Below are 11,337 nucleotides of genomic sequence, written 5' to 3' on the forward strand. Positions count from 1 at the left end.
TCGTGGTTATTATTGCGAATTTGGTGATGTTATGTCGGTTATTTTTTTCCTTTTGCTCGCGGCGCACCTGGCAGCCTTCCATGGCGCACTGGTTGAGAAACGCTGGTTTACAACTTGGAAAAAAATATTTAGTGCAAGCGAGAAATTTCAAGAAAACTATTTTTTCCTAAACAGCATTTAAAAACTTTTCGTATTTTGTACGAATCAGAAATGTTTCTAACCTTAAGAGCGGAACCATAACAAACGCAGAGTTGAACCATGAATGTGCTAATACGCATCGCGGTTACGCCAAAACGCACGCGCAAAAATCTGGAAATACCTTAATGCATAGTAACTATAATATTAATTTGCCTACAGCTAACAATCAAATCAATGTAAATTAAGTGTGACGGTGCAATAGTGTATTCTCTGAAATAACTACCGGAAACGTCGCAGGCCTTGACACACTGAGCGTGGTATTCGGACTGGCAGGAAAAGGGGGCATTGCCGGTGCGTACGCGATCATGTACAACTACACATCAGAATTGTTTCCAACCGTCGTCAGGTAGGAACTGCGTAAACTTTAAGTTTAAACGTTCAAAACGTGTAGCTTGACTTGTTTTATGGTAGGCGCAGCTCTGCACAGCTAATTTTGAATAAAACTTCGTATGCGACTTAAAACATTTCCAAAACGACATTTGGTATCAGAAACACCAATTTATTAAACTTTTTCGTATGCGTACTATATATTCATTGGAAAACTCAATAATTCTTTATTTGATTTTAAACCAATATTACTTAACCGAATCAGAATATGTCTTTTGCTTTGGTATCTTTGAGGATATATCACCACCTCCTATGGAACATTAAAATACCAATTACATGGTCCCGCTGTATGCAGGGCTGCGGAGTCGGTTAAAAATAGCCCGAGTCCGACTCCGGTCAAATGTACGATTTTGTCGAGTCCCGAGTCCGGACCTGACTCTACAGCTTGTATTCCGCCAATTCACGTAACTGAAATAACGTGGATACTCAGCAACAATTTCTAAATGACGGCCATATCAGTTTTAAAATTTGGTATCAAGCACCCATGTCGGACTCTGGACTCGGGTAGTTTTATGTGGTCTTACTCGAGTCCGGAGTCCGACTCCGAATCCGCAGCCCTGGCTGTATTCTACCGTATATGTCAATAGAAGCAACGCTGTGGCAATGGGTACTACTGCGGGAGCGATTGGTAGTATTATAACCCCGTTTATCATCGCGCTTCAATCCAACATCTTCTGGCTTCCCAACGTTATCTTCGGCGTTGTTACCCTTTTCACCGCCGTCCTGGCCTTTCGCTTTCCTGAAACCAATCACATCGACATGTTGGAGAACTTAGCGGACGCTGAGCTTTTTTACGCAGGAAAATCACTGCAGACAAATGGGTAAGACATCGTGGCGTATTTTCCACTTTTGCAAGTGTTACATTCAACTACAGGAGTACGCGTTGTTTCGATTTATTTTTAGCAATACGGAAGGAAAAGAAAACGAGGCATTCTGGGAAAGCAGCAAAGAAATTGCGACTGCGACCAAGCTGTAGTGAACACTATTTTTATTTGTGTAACTTGTTAATTGTGTATTTTCTTATAACCTAACGCCAGCATCTTTAATTTAATTATTTGCTTCATAATAAGCAATACGTCTTCAATGCACACAAATTTAACAGTTTCTTCCATATTGTACAGAATAAATATACAATAAAGGTATATTAAATATAAAAAATGTATTTGTAAAAAGTATGTTCTATACTGATAAAGTTATATATAGCCAAATGTTTTATTGTTTTGTTGTAAGCGTCATTCACACGTTTTATCTCATCACATATCAAGCACGCCACACATTTTGATAAGGTTTTTTGGGGCTACCCTGTTACCCTATTTTTTCCAAAGTATTACCCATATTGCAGGGGTGGCCAGCCAAGCCAGAGACCAAGAGCTACGTTTTTACTTGATTAACCGCAACAAGTAACAAACGTTACGAATGTTAATAACAGGAATTAATAACACCCTGTTCATTATTCACTGACACACATGTCTTTTCTCGGCTAGATTTTAATAATTATTGAGGTTGCACACTTACAATGTTATAAGTATACATAAGCGACTATATAGTTATTGACAATGGAACAAATAAATGTCATAATGCTGTCAAAGTTTCTAAAATGTATTGACTTGGCTGTATAAAAAGTAATAGGATCTAATCATGGATGGATCCCGTTATTTTGTTCGAGAAGCCTGGTAAAAAATAAGTATTGTACACAAATCCGGAACGGAAATCAAACATATAAAGTATTTTAATACTTTTGCAATACACATTGGGCTCAAACCATAGCAAATATTTTTTACAAGGTGGCGCAGCACGGAATTGTGGATGACGCAAGGCAATACAATACCTATAGAATGGAATTGGATGCACTTTTTCATTGATTTTTTCCACCTTAAACCCACAATACATGATTAGAAAATATTCGACCATTTGCTACTACACTTTTACAATTTACTGTTAGCTTCCTTATCAGTTTCGAATTGGTAATGCGCATGCGCACGTCGGACTTGGGACTCGTAGTCTTGAGTTTTATGTAGTCTTACTTAAGTCCCGAAATTTTATGAAATTTTAAGCTGAACAAGATAGGCTATCACTGTGTGGTAATAAAGCGAGATAAGTCAAGTCGTTTTTTACAACCAAGAATCTCTAGAATTTATATTTGTTATCTGTAGAAACTGTTTCTATTTTTGTTTTTCACGATCTTGTAATAGTAAACAAAGGTCTGAAAAATGTATTACGATGTCGAATCACATGTTGGTTTAGACCAGGGGTCGCACTGTATTATTTACAACAGAAAAGCGATAACTAAAATTGGGCAGAAATGAGAAAACATACTAAAATTTTGAATTTTGATGATGTTTTCAATTAGGCTTGATTTCACTCTAAGGTGTGTGTGTCAAACGTAATTAATTATTAGGTGCCAACGGAAAACCTGATAAGATAAGAAATAAAGCGTGAAAGGTTAGGTGCAAAAGTCGAGAAGCGATATGATTTACATGAGTGAGAAAGAAGGAGGAAAACGAAAACACGCGTATACCAAACGATAAAGCTGAGAAACAATAACGCACACACAAACGATAAAATCGGTGCAACATTATATAGCTATACAAAGTGTGACTCACCAAGAGACTGTGTGTTTTTCAAAAAAATGTATTAGGAATTGACCACTAACATTGGAAAAAATCTGATTGACATTCAGCCTAATTTAATCCAAAAATGCATAATTATTTTCCAAAAAAGGGCTAAGAAGTAGCCTTCAAATGTGTAAACAACAGACGTTTCCCAAAAAATCCCCGCTTTTGCTGTTCAAAATTTTAGTCTAACGGCTTCTATTTAAACGCTTAAAGTAAATAATAGAAGTTGTAAGATCACAAATTTAACGAATATTAAACTGATGCAATTTTCTTATACCAAACCATTTTGCAAAGTTAGCTGCGAATTTCCAGCTTAATGTCGCACAGTGTTGGCGCCACGACAGTAAAAAAGATCTCTTTGTCGAGTGGTGGCAAATCCGCGTGGGCACAACGAACAGTAAACCTTTGGAGTAACTTCACAAAAAAGATGAAGATTTCAACCCGAGCCAAGCTCTCGCCAAGGCAAAACCGTGGACCGATGGAAAACGGAATAATCTTGTTAGAGAAAATGAACTTTCCGGTGTCGTCTACGTGTCTGTTCGGATCAAACTTTTCCGGATCGGGCCAGGTCTCTGGATCCATATGCACCCCGTACAAATTTGCAGTAACCTATGAAGTGGACAATACATATGGTAAAAAAATAATCTGCATTCATTTTGGCCTTTATGACTTAGATTCTTAGAAGAAACCTCAACTACATGATGTAAACAAGTCGTTTTGAAATGACTTAAGTCCAAGTCAAGTCTTTTTGAATAAAAAAACAAGTCAAGTCCCAGTCCAAGTCATCGGTTGCCCAAGTCAAGTCCCAGTCAAGTTATAGTAAGATCAAGTCAACTTCAAGTCAAGTCTCAAATGTAAACCTTTAAACTAATAAAACTGACTAACTCCTCCGATTATAAGCAATAGCATATAAGTAAAGAATAACATGAACGCAACATTTAGCAAGCAAATTGTTTTACGTGCAAATATTAGGATGAATAACCCAATTTTATAAATATTTAATGAAAACAATTTATAAATATTTAACCCAAGTCATTGGTCCAAATGACTGAAGTCATTAAGTCAAGTCATTAGCCCAAACGATTTAAGTCAATTAAAGTCATTTGAAAACAGTGACTTAAGTGCACTTAAGTCAAGCCATTAGCTTATGTCATTACAACACTTAATATAACCATGGTAATTGTTACTATACGCAACTCAGACTGACACCATGGAAACTCACAGTGGTGCCTTTCGGCAGTACAAAGCCTTTCAATGTGACTTGTTCCGAAGTGCGGTGGTGTAAGGCTAACGGGAGAAGAGTCTTTATTCTCATCACTTCTTGAATAAAGGCGCACGTAACCGGCATGTCACGTCTTTTCGACATCGTAGGAATACCTGACATTCCTGGTAAAAAATATATGGCAATTTAATACATATATTTTGTGTAGCCTACTTTGCTTTAGTTAAAAAACATTACAAAAAAATAATTTTGATTAAAGATTCAGGGAATCAGACAAGATTTTTTTGCGAGATATGTATACATTAGGTTTAGAGACAATCTACCTATTACATTTGAGTTCTAAAAAGTTTGGGTTTTGTGGATCCTTTCCGAGAACAAACTATTTTAGTATGTTATAATGAATCACGAGCGATGGACCGTTCCTTAAACGTTGTAGCCTACAGTAAAACCAATATGGCCACTTTTATAGATAAATACAAGTAACAAAGTTGGCTTTATGTAACAGTTAAGATTAACGTTCGTGGTGATTGTAAATTCCTTATTATTTATTAATAAGTCGCCATTTTTCTGATTTCAACGGTAGCAAACTTAAAATTAACTGCTTTACCCAAAATTTGATCGATTTCTTTGTTGATCTGTTTCTGGTAATCCGGATAATTCAAGTAGTAAACAAACAACCAAGTCAAGGTTGTGCTGGTTGTGTCTGACCCAGCCAATAAAAAATCTTGACAGAGCGTTATTAACTGTACATCCTACAAACAAAATACTGTTTAAAGCTCTACATTTCACATAACGCTGTGCTTTCAAACTGTGCTTCGTGGCGCCCTGGTCGTGGTTTGAGGGCGTCGCACAATATTTCCTTTTCTTATCTCTACTTAAGAGATAAGAAATTTTGTACTCTGGCATATGTGTTTGAACAAATTCTTATGAAAAAAACGGCAGCAATCGCTTTTGATTTTGTGAAACATACAGATAAATTGCCTTTTCTGTAAAATGTAAATGAAATTTAGTGAAATTGATATCGCTTGTGTTCTGTCGCAAGTCAAGCAAACGTCTCCAAAGGCCTCGATCAAAAGGTTTGAGAACACTGTGCACATCAAACATGGATGGCCGTTTTTACTTTAAGCAATGGAGTTGCGAAAACTATTGATTGTATAATTATAAAGATTTACGAATATCCCAGATAGGTTTCTAATATATCAAAAGTGTAGGTGTGCTGCCTCACAGACTTATTGCCAATGAAAATCGTATGAATTGATGTTGTTGTATAAAAGTTTTCAAACACAACAGGGTAAAATATAGCAATTTCTATTCAGTTGTAAAAAGCCAATACAATGCTTCATTGGTATTTCACTGCTGCTTACTGAAAATCCTGACTGTTCGGTTGTTTTACTCTTTCGTTGCTCATACAAATATGCGTCGATAAAATCGTTCACATTGTCGGGATCAAACTGTTTCCGATGCTCTTCAACTCTATCTCTCAAAAAAATCTGTAATTTTGCAAAGTTGTTATCGTGATATTGGCAAGCATGCTTATTAGGCCTGATTGTTAGGGGGGAAACTTTTTCGCTTATAGTTATACTAAAAACACTATATAACCTTGTTTGAACACTTGGGGATTGACCTATCAAATATTTAGACTGCTTACCCCTTAGCGTAGATTTAGTGTCAAGATTGAACTTATATTGTTTGATATAAACAAAGGGTGGAATTTTCCGCCGTTTGTATTGTGATCCGCCGTTTAGGGCTTTAAAGGGGTTTGTTTAATAAACTGTAACATTTTTAGTCACATAGTACAATTTCGCATTATTGCTGCGCACTTGAATATGAAAGTAAATGGTACGGTTCCGGGTTAGAAGGAACGTGTTATTTTGTTCAGTATAGAGCGGAGAGGATCAACAATACTTTACAGAACTAATCTGATAACATAAAAATATGTCTTTTCGATCTTATAACATAACAATTTGTTAATCAATTTTGTTTTAATAACTTAAAGTCAATGACTTGACTTAAGTGCACTTAAGTCACTGCTTTCAAATGACTTGACTTGACATAAGTCTTTTAGACAAATTACTTGACTTAGGCTTAATTTATTGAGTTAAATGACTTGGGTTGAAATAAAAGGATTTTATTTACCATTTTAGTATAAAATTGAGTTTTGCACATAAAACGATTAGATTCCTACATGTTGTTTTTTTGGAATTTTTTAGTTGAATTATTATTGCTTATAATCGTACGAGTTTACCTATTATAATGGTTTATCGCTTTATTATTGTTAGTGGTTTGACTCGGAGACGACTTGCTGTAATAATGACTTGACTGGGACTGGACTTGGGCAACTGATGACTTGGAGTGGGAATTGAATTGTTATTTTTGGATGACTTGACTTGGATTTAAGTTATTTCACAAATGACTCGACTGGAACTTAACTTTACAACACTGTTGTAGACATTAGCTGTCACATGTATTTACTCCTAAGTCGCAACGTCAGTTACTATATTTAAAAAAAATATATAAACTGAAGATTATTCGAAAGACTTTCCCTATTTTTTACCATATAATTTTTGAAAATTAGCCTAACGTTCTGTTGGAATCTATACCTGTTATGTACAGGAGTCTTTTATCAAATATCCGAACAGCTTCTGCAAATGGTGGGATTCGTGCGAGAAAACTCAAACCAAATATCATCCTTAATCTTTTTGCGTATTTTCGATCAGAAAATCTGAAAAAACAAAGGAATATTGCTCGAACAAAAACACAATAAATTGAATGATGTCGACGTACAGCATTTCCACCGTATTGACTACATTGTTGAACTCCTTATCAGCATATTCGTACCGCCTTCCCAATGTGGTTTGCAAAATCACGTTCGACGTCAGCAAAAACAAGTATTTCTTTAAAAATAATCATTATTATATTTCTTTTTTATGTGTTTTATGATACGATGTATCCATTAATGACGGATTTCAGCAGATACCCTATGTAAAGTGATAGTATTCGTACTGGTTGGACAAGTGGTTGTAAAATGAGGAGAACCTGGCTCCCTAAGGAAGGAACTTTTAACTTTGTGGAACAATTTGTTTACCAGAGAGGAATCGGAAAGAAAATTCCGTTTTTATATATGCAATAAAAATGCTTCTTTGTAGTGAATGCTGTTGTACAATGTAAAGACCATAATCATATATTGTTTCTTCACAGTAGTCTAACGGCAACAATTTATGTATAGTCTAGCGCAGTGCTCTTCAACCTACAACTTATTAATACCTTCTCCTTCGCATTTCACACAAATAGAAAATGGTTTTGTCATGCACTATATCTATATTCTTACCTAAACAGGATAGTTGTATAATTTTATGGTTTCAACTTCTGAATTCTATTTCGTTTAAACGTTCAATGTCTTCCGATCCTCTATACTCTAAAAAGCCTTTTCTTAACTTTTCTTGGTAGCCTACATTTCTAGTTCGAATTAACTCCTAATTTGAAGCTAGCCTAATAGCCTATTGATTCTTTATCGTCTTGTGTCGGTAAGGTTATTCTTCGCTAATTGATACTTTTTTAGTTTATTGGCAGCATCCTTATCCCTTAGTTACTTAATTGTTACGAGATTTGCTGTTTAAATTTATCAACTTTTTTACGGTGACGTCATAGGATAGGTAACGTGACGCGAACATTATAAAAATGAATAACTAGGGCTTACACACCAATATTCTACAATTTTTGTTACAAAAACTTGGCTTTACACAGACAAAACCTATATTTTGAATAAAAAATAATTTATGGCACTTACGAAATTCTATATAGCATAGGCTTAAAGTTCAATGAAAAAATGTTTTATATGCTACACATTTTGAAATGCACAGCAGAACAATTCACACTTTTAACCAAAATATTTTACTTACTTTACTTGATTACCTTTAAATTTATAACGTCACCAGGTTTATGTGTGTTCTTCAAATATTCCACCAATTTATCCCCTTCCTCGTTAATTTGCATTTCCAACTCTTTCTTTCCAAGGCCCTTCCTACCGAAATTTCAATTAAATTGAATGTATTGGAAATTAAATAGTTAACTAATGGCATTCATACTACAACACACAATACTGAAGGTATTGCATTACTTATATATACAGATTTTACATTCTTATAGTGTTTAAAACCTTGACTCAAGTTAAGTCTTTTGACTTATGAGTTATGACTTTGACCATAAACTGACAAGTTTTCCATTTTTTATTTTTTATAGTTTAACGTTTATTATTATGTGATTGAATTGACTTGAAGTTAACTCGATCCAATAAACGATTGAACTTGTTATTTTTGTTGCAAATGGTTTGACTTAAACTAAAGTTGTTTTGCAAATAACTTGAATGGGAAGAAAGGCATTTTAAAACGACTTATTTGTCATATTATAAGATTAAGAAACTGTCAAATCCCTAACTATTCTGTTCAAACAGTTGTTCAATGACATATTTTATGTGTAAGAAGTAGGCCTACAGTATATTGTACAACGTTTAAACCCACAAATGAAGGTACTATAACATAATGATAATCACCCTTACACACATCAATTTATATAAAAACCGAAAGCACAGGTTATTGAGATAAGTTACATGGTATTTTCACATAATGGCCTAACGCTTTACGCGACAATTAACAGCTTTATAATAACTTCCTAATTAAAAGTTACTTTGCATAAATCTATGAATACTTTGCATAAATCTATGATCACATACATTTTCTACAGTGCATAATATAACAACTATAGATGTGCTTGTTTACATTAGCGCAAGTGATATAGCATTTTGTATTCCTTGAATAAACCGTGAAGTTGTGCAAACTTTATCCAACTAGTATATTAAGGGTTGAAATTGAATTAAATTTTGCAGGAGCCGGATGTGTCTAATACCACCCCGCACACGCCAACGAAATTACACACGATCGAAATGCCGAACGCGTCTGTAAATTATGGTCCTTTTAAACTGTTTTTCAATGATTTAACCTGCCTAAGGATAAAACGGATAGTGATCCATTTTACCACACAATTTGTTAGTCATATTGAATGATTATGCTTTTGGCAAGTTGTTAGTTTTTTTATCCACAATAATCGGTCCCTGTAAAATACAATTATTTAGTGATCTTTTGTTTTGTCATTTCGAACAAATATCATTAATCAATTTAAATGCTTTCCTAACAGGGCTTGGAAGCCCTGTTAAAGAGCATTAGCTCCGGCTCCAGGTTTAAACCAGACCGATTTCTGTTGCTCACTTATGAGACTGAATTATCTCCGACAGCACTGACAAAATATTGCCAATTAAATAAGAGAAACTCTTGAGCGTATTTTACTGTTTCAAATAGCATAATACTCACTCTCGTAGATATTTTAAAGCAAAATGCTTTTGAGTTTTGAAATCATCATCATATTTTTTGCAAATAAGACCACATTGATCTGCCAATCTGCAGAATAGGTACGTCCATGGACGGTCAGAAAACATGCTTCCTTGCTTTACGAAAGCCTAAACAATATTTAGTACAGTAAAATCCCAATATATAACTGAAAAGTGTTCACAAACATTTTTCGAACTGCACTTCGTGTTACGTTCTCTTATTAATGCCAGAAAAACGGGAATTATTGTTTTCCTAAGGCGCAAGGAAAACGATTTGATGAACCTTATGGCAAAGTAACATTTTTATGGTAGCTTTAGTAAAACTTGAAAAAACTACCTTCATTTTTCATGTGAGAACAACTCTTAATGAATTTCGAATTATAGTGTTTGTCATAAAAATTACCTTGTTAATAACTTCAAACGTGTTTAAAACGACAACTTTTTTCATTCCCAAGCGCACTGACATGATAGGTCCATATTTTTCAAGACTCCACTTTTTCAAAACCTTTGCAGGAGATTTTGACAAGTATGGCAGCACCCCAACAACTGGAAAGCCGATTGGTCCAGGTGGGAATTTAACCTCTGTCTGTGACCGCCAGTACATATACAGCAAACATGCAACAAAGCTAAGATAAACCCAACTATTTCGGTAAGAAACCAAGTCAACCAGGCCTTGTAAAATTGCGTGCGACTCCATTCTTTGGGCTTTAGGTAACTGGTACTGTCAGCAGAAAAGTGTTTCTGCTGTCAACTTTGTTGATTAAACTTCAACTTCTCTTTTTGCCAAACGTATGTCTAACGTGAAACGAGAAAACGCTGCAATTCAGACTTATCACATATCATGTTACGGGCGCTGTATGGTGTTTGTCGTACGTAACTATTTCCTGTACGTGATCAAGTGTAACGGCTGAGCTGAGCTGTTTTTGTGCAGTAGAGCCGAGCTGTTTTTGTGCAGTAGAGCCGTGCCGTGCACCCTTTTTTCACTTAGGGCACATCAAGGTAGCTAAAGCAATTCAGTTGCAAAGCTCCAAAACATATGTCATTCGACAATAAACTAAATGATTAAATGTCCAAGGCACTTAAGAACAATACCGTTTAATGCTTAAATGCTGCGAAGGTGCCAACAATTTGAAGTATTTGAAACATTGATCTTATGATTTTGCGGTTCTTCATGGAATATATTAGGCCCTTAAAAATCCTGACAGCACTAGTCTTCTGGTAGTTTAGCTTGACGAAAAAATTAAAATTTTAATACTTGACTTCCGACGATTTAACGCAAGATCACACGAGATCCAACTACAGGATCGGAGGCCAAATGTGGACCGCAATTTTTTTTTAATCGGCCCATCTAATTTTTTAGGCCACTAAAGAAACCAAGAATTATTTTCAAAAGGCTCGCTATCAAAGAACTGGACCACACTTTGCTGCATTTGTTTCTTTTTTACTTCGCCTATGGTGTAAGTGCCCCGCAAACTCTGCCAACTTTTAACATGTAAACTAATTTTCTTTCACGCTTTGCTCAAATATTCTTTCAT

At 35.2% G+C, this 11,337-nt stretch overlaps 2 protein-coding genes across 2 annotated transcripts in view; one reads left to right on the forward strand and one right to left on the reverse strand.

Annotated features, from left to right (window-relative positions):
• LOC146133259 (acireductone dioxygenase-like) overlaps positions 1-11,337 on the forward strand; it is a 137,701-nt gene that overhangs the window by 42,356 nt on the left and 84,008 nt on the right. The gene's annotated exons all lie outside the window — the stretch shown is intronic.
• Positions 2,515-10,878, reverse strand: LOC146133263 (cytochrome P450 2H1-like). Its single transcript, XM_083397702.1, has 10 exons — positions 10,206-10,878; positions 9,786-9,931; positions 8,335-8,443; positions 7,207-7,316; positions 7,023-7,144; positions 6,660-6,667; positions 5,787-5,912; positions 5,030-5,174; positions 4,423-4,586; positions 2,515-3,809 (listed from the first exon to the last, which is right to left on the reverse strand). The coding sequence occupies exons 1-10, from the start codon at positions 10,497-10,499 to the stop codon at positions 3,495-3,497; spliced, it is 1,539 nt and encodes a 512-aa protein (XP_083253828.1). The 5' UTR covers positions 10,500-10,878; the 3' UTR covers positions 2,515-3,494.

The sequence above is a fragment of the Ascidiella aspersa genome, chromosome 9 (genome assembly GCF_963924565.1).
Source record: "Ascidiella aspersa chromosome 9, kaAscAspe10.2, whole genome shotgun sequence".
Lineage (NCBI taxonomy): Eukaryota > Metazoa > Chordata > Ascidiacea > Phlebobranchia > Ascidiidae > Ascidiella > Ascidiella aspersa.